Genomic DNA, 21,374 nt, shown 5'->3' on the forward strand with positions numbered 1-21,374 from the left:
CTGTTATTTTAGTGTATTACGCGCTGCTCTTAGGGCAGGAGTACTCAATAGATTCAAATTGCTGTTATTTTAGTGTATTACGCGCTGCTCTCAGGGCAGGAGTACTCAATAGATTCAAATTGCTGTTATTTTAGTGTATTACGCGCTGCTCTCAGGGCAGGAGTACTCAATAGATTCAAATCGCTGTTATTTTTAGTGTATTACGCGCTGCTCTCAGGGCAGGAGTCAAATATTCGGCCTGCCAGATACCTGCCAGTCAAATATCCTGCCAGTCGGCAAGCTCGACTGGCCGTGTTTGATGTGGACCCATCTCTTCCGCCTCTCTCGTCTGGGCCATGCCGTAAGAAGTGCCGCTCTCAGAGACCTCCGGAAGGTGATTTCCCTCACGAATGCACGCCGGCGGTATCCCCGTGTGCTTCGCTGACTGAATCTCCCGCCTCGCTCACAGATGGTCAGCACCCGGCCCCTGCCGCCCCGCCCACCGTGCCCACCATGCCCACCATGCCCGATGAGTTCGAGGGAGACAACGCGGAAGAGGACAGCTGCTCTCTTCTCGCCTCGGGGAGCGAAGAGTGGCCGGGCGCTGTTCCAGACCCTTCCCCTTCGCTCAATACTTATTTTCCCGTAGCGTAAGCTAGCTTACGCAACACTCGTTCCCTCATCTAGAGAGAACCGAGGTTACGTTAGTAACTGAGACGACTCCTCTCATAAATTAGATTTTATTGTCAAATATTATGTAGAAAACTGACAAAAATGTCAACAATAAGTTGTATTGGATTATACTGTATAAGCAAATGTATTGGAAAAATAAATTTCGAGTGCATTAATGCACACAGTATATATTATAAACTAAACACATTTAAAATACATTAACAAATTATTTTTGGACAACACACGAGTTGAAATTAAAATCAATTATTTTCCATTAAAATTCTTATTTTATTTAGTATATTAGTCAATACATCAAAATAAATTTCCTTCAATAACTTAAAACTTTAACTTTAAAACACTATAAAATCATAATTATTTAAAATGTATGTTTAAGTAAAACTTAAGTAGACATTATTAAAAAGTGAATTTTTTTTAAACATGCACTTAAGTGTGTTTAGAAATATTATCATGAAAGTGTACTTTCTTTAAATTAAATTAGACATTATTATAATGTGCATTTTTAAAAAGTACACAAGTGTGTCTAGAACTATTGTGAATAAAGTGTAAATTAAGTAAAACTTAATTAGACATTATTGCAAAGTGCATTTTTAAAAAGTACACTTAAGTGTGTTTAGAAAAATTGTCAAGAAAGTGTACTTTAAGTTAAGCTTAATTAGATATTATTACAAAGCGCATTTGTAAAAAGTGCACTTAAGTGTGTTAAGAAATATTGTCATTAAAGTGTATTCCATTTAAGTACACTTAAGTGGTCTTTAATTTTAATTATAGTATATTATCTGCAAGTGCACTTTTTAAAAAGTATACTTTTATTATTTGAAGCACAAAAAAGTATACTTTCAATACAATTAAGTACATTTCTTTTGCACAAGGGCTCGCATACAGAAAAACAGAAAAATGTTTTATGCTCTTGTTTTCTGATTTCCAAAACATCAAGAAAATAAAGGCAAGAAGTCCTTATATGTAGTATATTATTAACATAATTAAATGAGTGCAGCAAGCTTAAATGCTTCCTTTATTGCTTCATAAAAAACTTCTCTGATTGTTACTCAAACTATTGATATGGATTTAGATATTACATCAAGAAAGCCCAGAATATACTGATATCATTACCTAACCTTTGCTACTACTATAATCAATAAAGAGATCTATGATTTTAGAATATACCGAGAGTAACAAACCACCACCTCTCATACAATAATTCTTAGTTGTCCGTGTTTGGCGGCTAAGAATTTAGGTTCATTGCATCTCGTAGTGTGTCCAGGATTGCTTGAAGCTCCTCTGTTGTCTCCTTTATTTTTGTGACAAATTTCATGGTCTTAGACTTCATCTTTTCTGCTTGTCGAGTGTATGCGGGCAGCAGATCTGTTGTGTTGCTGTTATCTGATGTGTTCCCAGTCGACCCAGTGGTTTGGTTGCTGGTGGATCTTGATTCTCGTTGACTCGCTCTTAAAGCGTAATCTTGGCAGATGTTGTGGATTTCTCTGGAGTTGAGAAAAACGAAGATGATGTCAACAGCTACAAAAAGTGCAGATAAAACTAAAGTAGCTGCTTCAGCCACATGGACGACTCCCGCAGCCTGAGCTGCAACTTTCCCAACATTTACAACTTCAATGACGCGGAGAATCTCCGGAATTCCTCCCAGTCCTCGTCCAAGTCGAGCTCCAGCATTGGCCCCAGGTTCTGCATTGGAAAACGAGCCATTGCTTGTGGAAAACTGTGTTTCTAAAGTTTCCACTGCTATTTGGATGTTTTGGATACAGCAAATTGTGGAGGCAATTTTTTCTTCTAACTCTTTTATGAGCATTTTGATCTTTTGTCGGTTTGTGCGCTGGTTAACCATGTCTGTTATGTTGCTCACACCAGCTGTTACTCCACCAGCTACCGCTGTACCGATTCCCACTCCTGTTACTATCAGAGAGGCTCCGAGAGTAAATGGAGAGAGACCAAGACCAACTAAAGATGTGATTCCTCCAGCCAATCCAATTACACCTCCTGTCAGACTGCCTACAGTTGTGTTGAAATGGACTCTTTCCAAATCATCAGCCAGGGATCTCAGTACCTCCAGAGTTCTATAAAGAGTGTTAATAGTTTGTATGTTCTGGAAAAAATAAAGCCAAATTTCATCAAAGGAAATCTTTTCTTTTTCTTTTTTTCTTTTTGTTTAGAACCAGTGCCATATGTACTTTTTTATAGCAAATTGAAAGAACAATTAAATATTATAATAAGGTAACTCACCTTTTCACGAAGACAATTAATGATGAAAGGCCTGGTCAAGATATCACTGACAGACGGGCGGTTCGCTGGATCTGCCTGAAGTGTGTCTTTTACTAGCTGACGAAGATCCTCAGAGAAGGTCTCAGGAAGAGATTCATAGGAAGATGCGAGTATCTTTTGAACAGTCTCAACTGTGAGAATTGCAGGAAACTACACACAAACAAATGGTAAAGAGTAAGTAAAATCTTTCATTTATCAGTGAGCTCAAACACAAACATCCAACCAGTATTCCCACTGAGACAAAACAATCAACCAAACACATTTGTAAATCAATGCAAAGAAAGAGAGAGAGGAGCAGACATGATATTTTGTAAAATAATTTTGTTTTGTCCCATGAAAGAAAGAAAAACAATTGATAAAAAAAAAATAATTAAAAAAAACTATGGTTGATTTGTAAAAGAGAACATGTGGCACATTCAAATCTTTCAAGTTTATCTTACAAGTTGTGACTTCTTACATTTTTCCAAAATGTTACTTGCCAAAATATCAGTTTCGGGTAAAATAATCACCAGCGAGGTATTCCAGAAAGCAAGGTTATCTTACCATCAAACATACTCTGAATACTCGCTTGATTAACCTAATGTTGTGCATCCTTATGGACATTTTTGTCTTTTTCAGTTGTTTTTTGATCACTTAGCCTGTGTTAATGCTAACTGCATAAAATTTGGCACAGGTGTGTATTTTTATTGGAATTTTACTATTTCACCACCATTTTACTTTAATGAGAATCCTGCACTAGGTACACAAAATAGTTCCTCTCAGCGCCTTTTGGACAAAAATGTCCCCATTGAAACCCATTAAAACTGCAATTTGTAATCCCATGGCCATTTCACTATATAATGATGCAATCTTTGTTAAGAAACTTTCATTCTGTTGGCAAGGCTTAAAAATGTAAATGAGGTTCAAGTGAGGGTCCCTAGGCGGTAGGGCTAGCGAAGAGCAAGATATGCCCAGGAAAAAGGGAGCCTCTGGAAGGGTAATAGCGGGATGAGCTAGCTATGAGGTCAACTCCAACTAGACAGAGAGGATTTGTGCCTGAGGGACCTCCAAGTTGTAAAATCTGGCGAAGGTGGACTTCCGGCCACAGGAGCGTGGTGTGCTGCAATGGCCGCCACATAGACTTTGAGAGTGGAGTGCGACCTGCGTCCATTAGCTTTTGTAGGAAGCAGAGTACCAGAGTTACTTCACATGAGAAAGGGTCCTGGTTCTGGACTGAACACCAGTCAGAGAAGACAGACCACTTAAGAGCGTAGAGAGATCTCGTGGATGGAGTTCTAGCCTCTGAGATAGTACTATGGACTCTCGCTGGAAGGTCCGTAAGTTCCCATTGAGGGGCCATAAAGGGAGGGCCTGCATCTTGGGTCGGGGATGCCAGATTGTCCTGCTCATCTGTGTTCTTCGTAAATAATATTGGGCAGTGAGAGTTGCCTTCCGGGGTGTGAAGAGGTCGACCTCTGCCTGGCCGAAGATGCTTCAGATTGTTTGAACCGTCTGGGGATGGAGGGACAATTCCCCTGGAGATTGTTGCCCCGGGATAGCATGTATGTTCCCTGGTTCAGTCTGCCCGGCACCTCTCTCAGAAAGCGCAGGTTGCACTGTGTCCATAATAGAAGGCATTGGGCTAGGCTGTACAGAGGCCGTGACCTGAGTCCGCCATGGTGGTTTATGTAGAACACTACCGCCATGTTGTTCGACTGGACTAAGGCATGGTGTCCTATCAGGTCTGGTAGGAAGGTCTTGAGGGCCAGAAAAACTGCCATCATTTCCAGACAATTGATATGCTGCCGCTTTTTCATGTTCGACCATGAGCCGAAAGTCGGTCTGCCCTCCCACAGAGCTCCCCAACCTGTGTTGGAAGCGTCAGTGAAGACCACCTTCCTCGTCGAGACCAACCCCATGCTTACTCCAATCTGGTTACGATTGGGGTCTTTCCAAGGGGCCGGGGCTCTGATGCAGCCATGGTCCACCTTTACGTGGAGGCAACCAGAATGCGATGCGTGAGCTTGGACCTGGGGTTTCAGCCAATAGGGGGAGCATATACAGCAGGCCCAATGGAAGTACTGGTGAAGCAGAGACCATAAGGCCTAGCAATCTCTGAAAAGTTCTGAATGGGGAAAAGGCCCCTGCTCTAAATGAAGAGGCTAGCCACTGAAACGCCTGAGCATGCTCGTGAGTTAGCCATGCCCTTATTTTCTGGCTGTGAGAAAGTAAGCTCTTGGCTGAATTTAGTCTGAGTCCTAGGCATTTCAGATGGCTGAGGATCACAGATATGTGAGAGAATAATTCTTCCTCGGATGAGCCATCCTTCTTGGGAACGAGGAAGAAGAGGCTGTAAAAGCCTGACTCGCTGTAGGGCGGAGAAACTATTTCCACAGCTCCCAACAACAGTAAACTCATCAATTCGGCACGGAGGATGTAAGCCACGTTGCTCTTCAATGAATAATTGACTACGTCCACAAAGTGGGGTGGTCTGTGAGTGAATTGGAGTGAAAAACCTTATGTCACCATACCCATTTTGACAGACAGGGGATGGCTTCCAAGCCTCGGTCCAGTGGCTAGGGGCTGAATCATTTTGGGAGACAGCTCACTGTATTTGGGCAAGGAGGTGACGCCGGTAGATGTTTTTTTTGTTTTTGTTTGCTGTAACAGCAGTCAATTGCATGGGTGCGTGAACTTACATGGGCCCATAGCCTGCAACTGCAACATTTACTCCAACAGCCAAAACTGAACAGGGTGTTTGGAGGAACACTCACAACTTTTTGGAGAGTGGTCTGGCTGCAGAGAGACTTAACCTCAGTGCTCAGGCGGAGGTGGCTGATCTGTCGCTGGCTTGGCTGGCTGCTGAGTCGGCATTGTCTTCTGGCCACTCAATGTAGCAGAGCTGGAGCATTTGGGCAAGAAGTGGTGCATTGCCTGCAAAGACCATGGGCCGATGAGACCAGTGGAGATTGGGGAGTCAAGGAAGGCAGTTCTGTCCTCAGTTTGTTACTAGGTCTCTGTGGAAATCAGTAGTGAGTGAAGGGTCTAGAACATCATCAGCATTGATCCAGGACCTCTCCTCTGGACCATATCCCTCCCAGTCCACGAGGTACTGGAGGAACCTGCCCCGACGACGAGAGTCCAGGATTTCGTGGACCCGGTAAGCCTCCTGGCCGTCGATGATGATGGGAGGAGCTCTCTGGTCACCAGCCTCATCTAGGACCTCCTCTCCACTCGGACCACCAGCGGGCTTGAGCAAGGAGACATGAAAAGTGGGTGAGATACGATAATGGTTAGGTAAGGCTAATCTAAATGAAACTGGAGTGATTTGTCTAATGATTTTGAAAGGACCCACGTACCTGGGACTGAGCTTCTTGCAGGGTAACCGGAGCCGTATGTCACGGGTGGACAACCAAACCCATTGCCCTGGTTGGTAGATGGGATTGGTTCGCCGATGACGATTGGCCTGTTCTCTGGTGCGATGAACTGCTCTTTGTAGATGGACATGAGCACTGTTCCACGTCTCCTCACTGCGTTGTAACCATGAGTTAATTGCAGGTAAGTCCGAGGGTTCTCCAGACCACGGAAACAATGGGGGTTGGAAGCCTAGGATGCATTGGAAGGGGGTGAGACCTGTAGATGGCTTGCAGAGTGAATTTTGAGCATACTCGGCCCATAGCAGATAGCGACTCCAGTCGGACTGATTCTTCTGGCAGTATGAGCGAAGGAAACGGGTGAGTTCCTGATTTAATCTTTCCACTTGACCGTTGGCTTCAGGATGGTATCCGGAGGTTAGGCTGACATTAATGTTCAGTAGCTGACAGAAAGCGGACCAGACTCGGGAGGTGAACTGCGGACCCCGATCAGAGACTACATCCTCCGGTAGACCATAGAATCTAAATACATTATTGCAGAGAACTTCAGCAGTTTCCAGGGCAGTGGGGAGTTTGGGAAGAGGTATCAGTCTGCAGGCTTTAGAGAAGCGATCAATTACCGTGAGAATGGTAGTGTGGCCCTGAGAGAGTGGTAGGTCAGTCACGAAGTCAATGGCGATGTGTGACCATGGTCTTTGTGGGATGGGTAATGGATGAAGAAGGCCAGCAGGTAATTGACGCGGAGATTTGGAGGTATTGCAGACGGTGCAATTCTGAATGAACGTGATGGTGTCCGATCGTATAGAGGACCACCAGAACTTATTGTTGAGGAGTTGTACTGTAGCCGTTATACCTGGATGACCGGAACTAGGGTTATTGTGTACCATTTGCATAACTCTCTGTCTTAGGGCCTGTGGAACGTACGTGAGGTTTGGTGGGGTCTCGGCCGGTGGTGGCTCGGTGACCTGGGCTTCTGCGATTTCGGTTAGTATGTCCCACTGCACAGGTGCGAGAATGATAGTGGATGGGATGATGGGTTCTTGATCTGGCGATAGGAGGTCCGACTCATGAAGTCGAGAGAGAGCATCCGCCTTAGTATTTTGAGAGCCTGGATGATAAGTAACTTTGAAATCGAAACTGGTGAAAAAGAGTGACCATCTGGCTTGTCGATGGTTGAGTCGTTTGGCTGATTTCAGATACTCTAGGTTACGATGATCAGTGAGAACAGTGAATGGATGTTTAGCCCCCTCCAGCCAGTGACGCCACTCCTCGAATGCTGCCTTCATTGCGAGAAGTTCGCGGTTGCCAACGTCATAATTCTGTTCGGTGGAGTTCAATTTACGGGAGAAGAACGCACAGGGGAAAAGTTTGGGAGGTTCACCCTGGCGTTGTGAAAGCACTGCCCCAATGCCTGTGCTGGAAGCATCTACTTCCACTACGAATTCACGTTCGGGATCGGGATGGTGCAGGATGGGAGCGGTTGTGAATTTCTCTCTTAGTGAACGGAACGCTGCTATAGCTGCTGAAGACCAGGTTAGACGTTGGATTCCTTTTTTGATCATGGATGTCATAGGGGCAGCGATACTGCTGAAGTTACGGATGAACCGCCGATAGAAATTGGCAAATCCTAAGAAGCGTTGTAGTTCCTTGAGAGTGGTAGGTTGGGACCAGTGAACTACCGCCTGTACCTTCCTCTCGTCCATGGCAACCCCTCCAGAGCTAATCACATACCCGAGAAAGGAGATGGTTTCCTGGTGGAACTCGCACTTCTCTGCCTTGGCGTACAGTTGGTGTTGAATGAGACGTTTCAGGACTGCTCTGACGTGTTTAACATGCTCCTCATAAGTTTCGGAGTAAATCAGGATGTCATCAATGTAAACAATTACCCCTTGGTTCAGCATGTCTCTGAAAACATCATTAATGAAAGCCTGAAACACGGAAGGACTATTGGACAGGCCGAACGGCATAACAAGATATTCGTAGTGCCCCGTCGTGGTGGAGAATGCGGTCTTCCATTCGTCCCCTTCACGAATGCGAATGAGATTATAGGCACAACGAAGGTCCAGTTTGGTGAAATATCTTGCTTGTCTGAGTTGTTCGAGAGCTGCCGGGACGAGTGGTAGAGGATAACGGAACTTGGTTGTGATGTCGTTGAGAGATCGATAGTCGATACAGGGACGAAGACCTCCATCTTTCTTCTTGACAAAGAAGAAGCCTGCTGATGCGGGTGACGAGGAGGGACGGATGAAACCTTTGGCGAGTTCCTCCTGAATGTAGGATTTCATAGCTTCTGCTTCAGGTTGTGACAGTGGAAAGACTCTGCCCTTGGGAGGTTGTGATCCTGGGAGGAGATCTATGGCACAGTCACTGGCTCGGTGAGGAGGTAAGTGTGATGCTTTTTCCTTGCTGAACGCTTCGGCTAGATCCTGATAGACACTAGGCAGTGAATCTGTTAAAGAAGTCTCGCTCCTCTTCTTGACAGGCATGTTGTGAAGACAGTTGTGAAGACAGAACTCTGACCATTGAGTGATTTGTTTCTTAGTCCATGAGATAGAGGGGTTGTGCAGCTCCAGCCAAGGAAGACCGAGGATGATGGGATTTTGTGGTGATTGAAAGACAAACAGACGGATGGTTTCAGTGTGGAGGACTCCGGTGCTCAACTGCAGATCTTCGGTGGTGAATTTGATACAACCGGAGCCCAGAGGTCGGCCATCTAGCGCTGCGACTGCCAAGTGAGAGTCATAGGGAACAAGGGGAATATTATTATTTTTTGCAAAAGACATATCGATGAAGTTTCCTGCAGCCCCCGAGTCAATCAATGCTACTGTCTCAATGATTCTCCCATTTATCTCCAGAGTGACTGCAATCTCTAAACTAGTAGTGGATTTGGGAACTGAACTCACCACTGTGGGATTGCGGGGTGGACGAGTAGGACAGGTTGCTCTTAGATGTCCCGGTAATCCGCAGTACAAACATAAGCTCTGTCGAATGCTTCTCTCTCTCTCCTCCTCGCTGATGCGTGTTAAGCCAATTTGCATGGGTTCTACGTCTGAATTAACTGTTGAAAGTGTCATGGAAGAAGTGGGCAGGCGGTTGGTGCGACGAGATCGAAGGAGATTGTCGATCTTGATGGACAGTTCGATGAATTGCTCCAGTGATTTTCCCTCATCGCGACAGGCAAGTTCAGACTGTAACTCCATAGACAAGCCTTTACGGTAGTGTAGCTTGAGAGGATCATCTGGCCACCCCGTCTGAGCTGCGAGAGTGCGAAAGGATAGAGCATAATCCGCTGCCGAACCCCTTCCTTGCCGGAGAGATAGCAATTGCTCACCCGCTTCCTTTCCTCCAACGGAGTGCTCAAACACCTCTTTGAAGCGTTGAATACAAGCTCTAAATGAAGGGAAGGTTGATCTATCCTCACTCCATACTGCAGTAGCCCAATCCAACGCTCTCCCCGTGAGAAGCGAACACACAAATGCAATGCGATTCTCATCTGCAGGGTACAACATGGGTTGCTGATTGACAAACATAGAACATTGAAGTAAGAATCCCTTACATCTGTCTGGAGATCCATCAAATTTTTCTGGGAAGGCGAGACGAGGGCTGGTGGTATTGGGAATAGCATGTGCCTGAGGTGGAGTGGGGGGTGGAGCAGGATCGCTGGGTACTTGGAGACGAAGTGTTTGTAATGCCTTTACCAGTTCCTCAGTAAGCAAGGTTAATCAGTTGAGCTGCTCCTGGTGTGTGGCCAGGACCGATGCTTGAGCCGTGACCTCGGTGGTGAAGTGGTAGAATGCTGCTGGATTGAGCTCAGGCGAAGTCTTCTGTAACGAGGAGTCAGTGTCGTGAGGATCCATATGCAGCTTTATTAAAACAGAATGCAAGTCTAACAGGCAGAGTTCAATCACGGGCTTCAGACACAATGTAGATAAGGCAGAATCAAAGTCAGAGTTCAGGCTGGAGATCAGGGCAGGCGGCAAACACACAGGATAATCAAATGACAAGGCAGATGGAATCAGAATAGGCAGGCAGCAAAGAATCAGAGTCCAGTAAACAGTCCAGGTCATACACGGGAAATCACACACGGAATAAACGCTCAGAAATGTTTGCATGGCAAGACAAGACTTCGCAATGAGGAAGCTGGGAGAACAGTTTAAATAGAAGAGAGTCAATGGAAAACACCTGTGAGTCAATGGGAAACACCTGTGAGTGAAATCAGTCACAGGTACGGGGCATATGGGAAATGAGGTCCACAGAGTTAGTACTCAGGTGATGGTGACCTCTGGTGGTGAGCGGAGGGAGCCACAGAGGCTGAATTCGTGACACCCGGACACGTTTTTGGAACCAGCATACCTCGAGTAAACAAGGTTTGGGTTACTCAATCGAGAGTTCAGGGTATGTCTAAAAGTAAGATAACCTTGCTTTCTGGAATATCCTGGTGGTGCAAAAAAACATGTTATGTTTCTCCAAAAAAATATTTTCTTTTGTTAACCCTATGGCATTTGAACCTTTGTTTTTGATATTACAAATGCAATGTTCCAACAGTGAATAAACAGGACAACCTTGACATGTTGGACAATGCAAAGTTATTTCCATATTACTTTGGTTTGAACATATATTGGTTGATGATTAATTGGTTTGTCTAAAAGGAAATTACTTTTTTTTTTAAGCCAACTTTTATGATTTTTTAAACTGGGTAACTAATTAATTAATGCAATTTTTACTTAATACTGCATTGGCATTTCTTAATTTATTATACTGTCATATAATTGACTATATATTGACTCTCTCTCTATCTGATGAAAGGAAAATCTCACCGCACACTTCAGCATGCACAGCTCATAGATGACACATCCCAAACTCCAAATTTCACTGTAAAAAAAGGTTAAAGTTATTACGGCCAAGGGTTTAAGTATTCAGTATGAAAAAATAAAGTAAAAATACATATGTATTAATAGCTAGTCAATATTGCAATTTGTGGATGTTTATTACGTTTTTGCATCATAAGGTTTAGCATTCCAAATCTCAGGTGCAATATATGAAGAAGGTTTATTTTTTGCTGTCTGTTCTTCAGCGAAACTGATTGAAATGGGAAGACATGGTCGTTAATACAGATCATAAAGCACACACATATATGAACTATTCTGTATTTCTTGTATTATGTGTTGAAGAGTTCCTGACAAGTCACGTTTTTAATCAAAAAAAGCAAACAGTACCGTTGATGAATTACTCCAAACTCCCCAAGACGAATGGCTCCAAATGTAGTGAAGAATATGTTCTGTCGTACGAAAACAGATATATTTTGTAAGTCAGAAAATGCTGGTAATGAGTGAAAGCATTTTCTAGCAATGCTTTGACTATCTCTTTTATTCTCATGCTATTAAAAAAAAAAAAAAAAATGTTTGCATTTACAGTAAAAAAAAAAAAAACATAAAGTAATACGATAATAGAGTAATACAGTTTGCGAGATTTGTGTCTGTGTGTATTCTGTCCAGTTATGTTCCCAGGACTCTCATTTTGATTTGTCATGAACTCTTGCATGTATTTCCTTCCCCTGTGGTTTATGCTGTGTTCCGCCATGTCATAATTACCGTAAATATGAGATGACAACACATGATGTTGTACGCAGAGCAGTTCACGTTCTTGGAAATGGAATTATACGTTTCTACGACAACACTATCAACTCCAAATTTAATCAACAGCAGTCACCAGGTACAAGTAGGAACTCTCTTACTCTTGTAAACAAGTAGGAACAAGTAGGAAGTTTACAAGTTGTAATTGAGTTCTGCGAGTCTCATATTTATCTCATAACACACCTTTATTTTGTTTACTGTATTTCTTGTTCGACTGTGACTTGTTGAGTTGACATTATCTCTTGCATTTAAAGCCTTGTGTTTCAGTTCATATTTGTCGGTTGTCTCAGAGTGACTTAGTTTGTCTGAGTTTCTGCATTTGTGTTTTCACGTCCTGGATTTCTTCTTGATTTCTCAACCAGTCTTAACCACTGTGTATTCTATGTTGCTGCTTAGGCCTATATTCATTCTAATTAGTCTTTACAAATCACACATAAGAATAAACAAGTCTAAAGCCAAATAAGATACATGTTCAGAGCATTTTAACTGAATTATAGGCCCCAGCACACCCTTGATCCATATAGATGATATGTATAAATTATCTGAATTAAATCTGTACTGTACCTCAGGCAGCAGGTTTTTATGCAGGATCTGTTGATCATGCAGATACTTTAAAGCCATGCAGATCTTCACAGTCCAGTCCAGAATCTGTAAATCAGTAAAATGTTAATGTACAAAGTTATTATGTTAAGGGGCAATATTTGATATTGACAGCAAGCGGTTAAAGTATTTTTAATGGCACACATAGTTAGTAATGGCACACACCTGTCTATATAAGGCCTAACAGCAGAGAATGCATACCAGAGCAAAAACCAAACTGTGACCAACACATGGGCATACTTTCACAAGGTGCTGCATATAATACGATATACATTCATGTTTTACTGGTATGTGGGAAACTGGTTGCCCAGGTGTTCTCTGACGTACATCTCAGGATGAACTTACAATATATGAATGTCATGATATAGGGTTGGGTTGTTCAACACCCTGTTTAGCTCCAACCCGCTACAACATCCTAATAACCTAGATTAGCCGGTTCAGACATTTTAGGGTTGAAGCTAGTTTAATAAATCATGCTAATGCTGTGATGGACATCTCTGCTCCTGGAGAGCCAGTGTCCTGCAGATATTAGCTCCAACACTAATCAAGCACACCTGCTTGTATTTTGTAGTAATCCTGAAGACAAAGAAAAATCAGGAGCAAAGTTTCCAATGCCTTGCTAATGGGTAAAGTTTTACAATCAATCTACAATCATACCTCATTCTCAGAAAATGTAAAGTTTCCCTCCTTTTTGTGTTTGATTTTCTGAGCGAGATCTCCACCCTCACAGTGCTCCAGTACAAGATACAAACAGTCACGATCTGAAAACAGATTCATTACAGTTTAAAGTCATTTAAATATGCTAATATTTAATAATTGATTTAGCCCTGAATGTGGCTAATGCAGATAAATGTACATGAATAGAGTTAATTTAGAATTTTTTCTGAACCTCTGATGATTTCCTTATGATGGACGATGTGTGGATGGTTGAGCTGGAGGAGAAAATTTGATTCGACCTAAAAACAGACAGACACTCATTGAGCCACATGTACTTCACAATACAGATTGTTTCGAAGTAGATTTACATTTATAAATAGGAAATTAACAGTTACCGGTTAATATTTAAAATTCACATTTAATAATATGTGACCCTGGACCACAAAAATGTTTGCTCTACATGGGTAATTTTGATTTATACATCATCTGAAATCTGAATAAATAAGCTTTCCATTGATGTGTGGTTTGTTAGGATAGGACAATATTTGGGCGAGATACGACTATTGGAAACTCTGGAATCTGATGGTGCAAAATAATCAAAACATTGAGAAAATCTCCTTTAAAGTTCTCCATTTATGTTAGCGATTGTGCTGCATTCACTCACAAAAATAAATATTTTATACATTTACGGTAAGAAATGTACAAAATATCTTCTTGGAACATGATCTTTACTTAATATCCTAATCATTTTTGGCATAAAAGAGAAATCGATAATTCTGACCCATACAATGTATTGTTGGCTTTTGCCACAAATATACCCGTGCGACTCGTGACTGGTTTTGTGATCCAGGGTCACATATGTGTATATGCTCTTTCTCTCCATTTAACTCTCAAATATCATTCTAATCAAACAGTCTATCTTACCTGGTTAGCGCTCAACTTTTTAATGACAAACTGGTCACCATCTTCATTTTTCACCAGGATCTTATTCTCCTCTTCACTAACTAATGTGTAGCCTTGGGCTTTTAGAGCTGACAGGTTGCTCCCCATTGCTGAAAATCAATGTTGAATGTTTTTAAAAGAGAATATATTTGTGTATTTTAGCTATAACCAAAGATTTGTTTTTTATGGAAATTTTGCTTTTTGTATTAAATATACAAGGATACAAGGGTAAATAATTAAGCAGATACTTTCATTGTGAGCAATGGAATCAAATCAATCCATTTAAAGGGCATTGGTGAGACATCGTTTGTTTCCTTAGAACAATATTTTGTGACCATAATTACATTTTCATTTATGCATTTGGCAGACACTTTTATCCAAAGCGACTTAGCCTACATTGCATTTCAAGGTATACATTTACATTCTTATAAGTTCTTATCAGTTCTTTTCATCTTTTCATAATTAACAACAATCTTTCTGAAATCAGACTGACAATTTTGAAAAATTATAATAAAAATGCAGTGCAAATATTTTAAGTAATGTATTTTTAAAATTACTTATTCCATCTGAATAAATCTTTTGGAATTGATTTTCCTTTCCTGAAAAATGAAAACAACTTGGAGCAAAAACCTGTCTGTTCCTGTCTTTAGAAATGGTTGATATTATCTTCAATAATATTATTTTAAGACTTACAAGATATTTGTCATTAAATACAGCAGTTATGTTTCACTTTGACAGATATTTGGCGAATACAGTATAAAGGGTTTGTGGTTTTCAAAAAAATAAATAAAATCCCATGTGTTGTATAACAGCATTACTCTTTTGAAAGACATTTAGTATAAAATATCTGTTAAATTAATTAATTAATTAATGATTAAACGAACGAATGAATGAATGAATGAATGAATGAATGAATGAATGAATGAATGAATGCATCTATCAATTTTGGAGCTGAGATGGTAAGACAATGTCAAGTTCAATGTCCAAAATGTCCGAAAACCAATATGGCGGGCTATAAGGTTATAAATAGGACTAATGACTTGTTGCAGAAAGTCACTCAACTATTGCAAGTAGCTACTGAGTTCCCTTTCAGTAGGTCACATTTGAAGTTATGTCGGACGTAACGAACTGGGGTGCGTTTCCCGTACAAGGACATAACTTGCTGCTTAAAGGGATAGTTCACTTTGAAAATAAATTTTGGTATGTTTTAGCTTACCTCAAGGGCATCCAAGATGTAGGTGTCTTTTTTTACGCAGTAGTTTCAATTTGGATATTTTTAGGTCAAACCGTTCTTGTCTGTCAGTCATATAATGCAGGTCGATGGTCACTGTCTCAAAACACAAGCACAGAGTCCAAATTAAAACAATTCCCCATCGTCCAAATTAAACAATTCCCCATCGTAAGTACACACTGATGGCCTAAGACACGAAACGAGCGGTTTGTGTGAGAAAACGAACAGTATTTATATCGTTGTTATCTCTTGAAAACAGCACATGTCCAAATGATCTGACGGCGCGGGCGGGTATAGATATATACATAGATGTCGCCTTGGCTACTGCAGTTCATTGGAACGAAACCGTAGCCTAGCGACATCTAGTGTATACATCTATACCCGCTCGCGGGCGGGTATAGATGTATACACTAGATGTCACCTTCGCTACTGCAGTTCATTGGGACGAAACCGTAGCCAAGGCGACATCTATGTATATATCTATACCCGCCCTCGCCGTCAGATCATTTGGACATGTGCTGTTTTCAAGAGATAACAACGATATAAATACTGTTCGTTTTCTCACACAAACCGCTCGTTTCGTGTCTTAGGCCATCAATGTGTACTTACGATGGGGAATTGTTTAATTTGGACTTTGTGCATGCTCTTTGAGACAGTGACCATAGACCTGCATTATATGACTGACAGACAAGAACGGTTTGACCTAAAAATATAAAAATTGAAACTACTGCAGAAACAAAGACACCTACATCTTGGATGCCCTTGAGGTAAGCTAAAACATATCAAAAATTAATTTCAAAGTGAACTATCCCTTTAACTACCATAGTACGATACATTGTTGAAGAACGTCTCGGTTACATATAGTCCATGAGCCAGGGCCCCAAATTTGGTCCACCGGTATCATCTGGGGGGGCAAATGCTATCATTGTTTTTTGGCAAGGTATACACCCCTAGTATTAGAAAAATCACGATAGCAGTGCAGCGATGGTAGCGAAATCACTTTTTTCAGCTCATGAAGTTACTAACCCCCTAAAATAAATTCCGTTTTTGAAATCTGGTGTATATCTGGTTTAGGCTCATGCTAGGGATATTGTCAATATTCTATAATATGGTGCTTGGTATCGTTGGAAAGGGGACCTTTTAGGCTTTCATTTAAGCCCAGTGCTGAATCTGTCTGACAAACAGAGAGGTCACATGACTTCTTTAAACCAGAAATAACACACATTTTTTCACAATTTCCGCCTAAACTGTATGCTTTCTTTTATCCCTGTGGCATGAAAGAACACCACGGACACAAAACTCAACAACTTCAATACTCAAGGCAGTCTGATGACTCAGAAAATGTATAATATACCCATACTATTTATTTGTTAGAGCCTTAAATTAGACTTCTGCAGCCAGCACAAGTCTTCAAAATAGAATAGAGCCAATAGAATGGACAAATAGAATACCCTATTAGTCCAGGGCCAAATGGCCTATTTATTCATGTACAGTTGTAATAAAAAGTAATTGTTTCAATAGTGTTGTCAACATAACACTTGTAAGTGGTTTAACAAAATGTTTCTATCATGTATTTTGATATTCACCCACTTTCATGTCAGAATGTCAGAAAGTAGCTCATGCACGGAATGTTGATGGATTTTGACAGTTTGACAAGGTTTTGTCAGTTTTGTGAAAAGATTGTTTGTTCAGTTGACTGGTTATAACAACACTACCAACTATGCCATCTTCAATCAACTTCCATTGAGTTCCAGGGGTATTAAATGTAAGTACAAAATACTTTTTCTCTTGTGCTTGTGAATTGGTGGGGAATAGTAGCAGTAGCTAATGTAAGCTTGGTGTTTTTCACACTTAGTATACTTCTTTTAAACTTAAAATAAGAAAGTATACTTTCAGTCTACATTTTATGTACTTCTCAGAAATATAATTAAAATTACACTTCAGTGTACTTGATTTATACTGAGAGAAAAGTCCAGGGCCCGTATTCATAAAGATTCTAAGAATCCTCTCAGAAAACTCTTAATGTAGCTTAAAAACTTTTACATATAGAGTCTTAGCTTAAGAGCGTTTCGGGGCCGATCTGAGAGCAACTCTGAGCAAGGAAAAGACAAAAACTTTCATCTTAGTGAGGAGGCGGGGTTGACCCCGTTGCTATGTATGACACAATCTGAAGACTGTGATTGGCTGGTTGTCCAAGAAGGGAAGTATATGGTCTATTCTAAGCCTTCACTTAGAAATTACATGTGATCTAATAAGATCAGTCACAAACATGATCCCTGCACGATCTAATCTATAGCGTCTTATTAACTCACTGTCATTGAGTCCCATTGTCTGCAACACATTTCTTCTCCCTCTTCGTCTTTCTGCCATGTTCTCCTCTGCTAAAGAATCTCTTCAGCCTCTGAAAAGTCCTCGTCCGTACTCCTAACAATTTTGACCTTAAGACCTCTTTTAAGGGTTAAGATGGTTTCTGAATTACTTTTTTCTTTACTGGGATTTGTTCTTTAATTTTAAGAGTAAACGCCCACATTTCTAAGAATTTTCTTTGAATTTTGTCACTAGGAGCTACTCTTTGCATTAAGATTCTTTATGAATACGGGCCCGGGTATATTTGGCCTGTACTTGAACTCAATCTTTTGATCCAGATATACTTAAAAGAATAATTAAGAAATCAAAGTATACTTGTCTTGTAGTTGTGTTAACTCTTTTGATTGAGTAGTCAATTCAATATATATTTTTTTTACATAGTTTTTCATATACAGTTTTATGAAACTTACATTGTTTGAAAATATTGATTAGAATATTGATATAAAACAGATATGTTTCTAATTCTGCATATCTGAATTTTTGTGTAGGCTAGTCCACTGGTAGTGTATAACAATTTACTCTAATTATACTTTTTTGTTTAAAATGTTGCCTTTCTTTATGAAACTTACTGACATTCAAGCGTTGATTAAAAAAGGATGCATGAAGCTAATAAAATATTTTTAAAATTAAAGTACAGTTAAAGTTATTTTTCAAGTGCAAAAATAATATATACAGTAAATAGTAAACTATAAGTATAATGTTATGTTCACTTAAAGAAAACGTACAAGTATACTTGCAGTATAAACTACGAAACTAGTAGTTCCCTTTCAAGGGAACTCGAGCTGCGTCGAGACGCGGTGGGAACGCCCTGCGTGATTGCGTCGTGAAGCACGTGTATAATCAGTCCAATGGAGAGACGAGACGTCATAGGCGGGTGACGTCATCGACCAGGAAGCTATAAAGCAGCGCTGAAAACAGACCGCGACAGCTTCTGTGCCTTCAGCAAGCGATCTGTGTATTCTGTCCTTGTCATATTTATTGTTGTCTGTCAAGTTGCAATATATATATATTATGGCAAAAAAGGAGAGCAAGCAAGCGTTGTGTTGTTCTCTGCCCACGTTATATCACGGGTGGGGACACACACTCCAGAGTAAAAAGCTTTGTGTTGCTTGTTTGGGAGTGGAGCATGCCAACAGTCAGTTCTCGAGGGGGCTGACTGTGAGCATTGCGAGAAGCTGTCCGTGAGGACGCTCCGCTCCCGCCGGCCGTTCTTCGAGGAGGACGGTTCGGTGCGCGCCCCCCGAGGCGCGGGTCCCGCTGCTGCCGAGGCACGGCGTCGACGCGCATCTTGGGGATCGCAAATGGTTATGTTAACTAACAAACACCTGTTGGATCCAGTGCTTTATCTCGGGGAGAAGCACGCTCTGCAGTTTCTCCTCCCCGGGATGAGGCATTCATCCTGCGATTTCCAGTTCCGAGGAATTGGTATCGTTAGTGTTTTTGTTTAAAAAATAAATAAATAAATAAAAGAAAAATAAAGCAGATGTTTATGAGTTTTCAATAAATAAATAAAGTCAGCTCATAACTCTGTTGAATAAAGAGGAGCTTATAAAAGGAGGTTTTATCTAGTGCTGTTGCCAAGTTAAATATTACTGGCCAGCCGAACATGAGAGTGAAAATATAAGGAAAACTCTATATTTCAAGCCTCCTCGTCGGGGAGTGCCGTTTTTCCCTATCTCCACACTGAGGTATCGAGATCATGGAATAAACCGGTTTCTATTTGTGTTTTATCCCTAAACTTTTACTATTGTAATGCTATGGGTATTAAGTATCTTGGTATGACAGTGCCTCGGGTTAAAGAGACGCTTGCGAGCTATCTCTCACCCGGGTCGGCGTCATCATAACCCCGACGTTACCCACCAGCCATCATAAAATAATAGATAAATATTATTAGGCAGCACTGGTGGGTAAAGTATATAAGAACATGGATGAATGTGAGGATGTCAGCACTGACGCTATTCGAGAATTGCGTTGCGCAACAGATAAACTATACCGGGGAGGGACGGTTTCGAGAAATCGTTTCTCCTCGGCGTCCTCTGGGGGGCGACTCTCTGAGGAGGGTCGCAGCGCTGCCAGTTCGGTTGTTTCCTGCTGGTGGCCACGGAGTGATATATATTTATATTTATATAAATGTGTATATATAGTTTTTCTGATGTAAAGAAAAATAAAGATAATAAAATATGTCTGTTCTTCTGGACGCTCCGCTTTCAAGAGACGAAGAAATAAACTCTTCAGGGGCGTTCCAGAGGTTTCTTCCTCACCGATCTAATGTTCCTGAGACTGCTGGGCGGGAGCAGTCTCAGCCTACTAAGCTCCTCGCAGCATAGAGTGCGGCAAAACAGAGATTCGCCATTCAGGCTCATCCACAATCGAGGGGGACCTGGGTGGCGGTCGCAGTCTAGCCAGTTAGGGATATGCAAGATCTGAGGACTGTTTAATCTCTAAAATAGCAAAATTGTAAGAAGCCCTGACGCTGAGGCTGCAGGCTTCTGAGGGTGGTCCCCTCCGGGGTAGGGATGGTTTTGAGAAATCGTTTCTCCTCGGCGCCCTCTGGGGTGCGACTCTCTGAGGAGGGTCGCAGCGCTGCCAGTTCGGTTTTCCTGCCGGTTCGCCGTTTCAGGACACCGAGGTGTCAGCATCCCCAAACGATCCTCCGAGGAGGGTCGTAGAGCAGTCAGTTTGGTTTCCCTGCCGGTTCGCCGTTTCAGGGCGCTGAGGTGCCTGCTTTTTCTAACGATCCTCTGAGGAGGGTCGTAGGAACAAAGCTAGTTAGAGGTAGGCAAGATCTGAGGACTGTCGTTATCTCAAATAAACTTAAATAAGAAGTCCTGACGCTGAGGCTATCAGGCTTCTTAAGGTTCCTCCGGGGCAGGGACGGTTTTGAGAAATCGTTTCTCCTCGGCACCCTCTGGGGTGCGACTCTCTGAGGAGGGTCGCAGCGCTGCCAGTTCGGTTGTTCCCTGCCGGTTCTCCGTTCAGGGCACCGAGGTGTCAGCGTCCCCATGCGATCCTCCGAGGAGGGGCGTAGAACGGTCAGTTCGGTTGTTCCCTGCCGGTTCGCCGTTTCAGGGCACCAAAGTGACTGTTCAACCAAATCCAGAGGCCAGTCTCGAGAGACTGGTTCCCCTAGTAGAATTTCTGGCAGCGTGGAAACTACTGCCACATATTTTTCAGTGGGTCCTGCACACTATAGAAAAGGGTTTCAGAATTCAGTTCGGTTCTCGTCCGCCCAGATTTCTAGGGGTCCTCCCCACAGTGGTGGACCCCGAGCAGGCTCTGCTTATGGAGCAGGAAGTACTGACACTTCTGCAAAAGGAGCTATAGAAGGGGTTCCTCCTCCCAGCAGACAGTCAGGGTTTTACAGCCGTTACTTCATTGTTCCGAAAGGGGATGAGGGGTTGTGTCCTATTCTAGACCTGCGTCAATTAAACAGCAGGTTTCAGAATCTCAAGTTCAAAGTATGCTTAAGCTAATATGATTGTGTCACAGATTCAGTCCGAGGACTGGTTTGTCACAATAGACTTGAAGGACGTTTACTTATCTTTCCATCCTCATCACAGGAGGTTCCTGAGGTTTGCTTTCGGGGGCAAAGCATACCAGTATCGGGTTCTTCCATTCGGCCGTTTTATCACCCCGCACCTTTAC

General features: G+C 42.0%; 1 protein-coding gene across 2 annotated transcripts in view; it reads right to left on the reverse strand.

The window, feature by feature from the left end:
* Nucleotides 1–708: 708 nt before the first annotated feature.
* Nucleotides 709–21,374, reverse strand: part of LOC308707769 (uncharacterized protein) — a 35,686-nt gene continuing 15,020 nt past the window's right edge. For both annotated transcript variants that reach the window (XM_081394426.1, XM_081394427.1), the window contains exons 2-10: nt 14,114–14,241; nt 13,422–13,488; nt 13,190–13,293; nt 12,497–12,580; nt 11,516–11,577; nt 11,292–11,378; nt 11,117–11,171; nt 2,908–3,096; nt 709–2,770 (exon numbers count right to left, since the gene is read on the reverse strand). In XM_081394426.1, coding sequence (XP_081250552.1) covers nt 1,895–2,770; nt 2,908–3,096; nt 11,117–11,171; nt 11,292–11,378; nt 11,516–11,577; nt 12,497–12,580; nt 13,190–13,293; nt 13,422–13,488; nt 14,114–14,239 — 1,650 coding nt within the window. In that variant the 5' untranslated portion in view covers nt 14,240–14,241 and the 3' untranslated portion in view covers nt 709–1,894. The remainder of the gene's footprint in view (nt 2,771–2,907; nt 3,097–11,116; nt 11,172–11,291; nt 11,379–11,515; nt 11,578–12,496; nt 12,581–13,189; nt 13,294–13,421; nt 13,489–14,113; nt 14,242–21,374) is intronic.

This window comes from Scardinius erythrophthalmus (assembly GCF_964197995.2).
Source record: "Scardinius erythrophthalmus genome assembly, chromosome: 2".
Taxonomy (NCBI): domain Eukaryota; kingdom Metazoa; phylum Chordata; class Actinopteri; order Cypriniformes; family Leuciscidae; genus Scardinius; species Scardinius erythrophthalmus.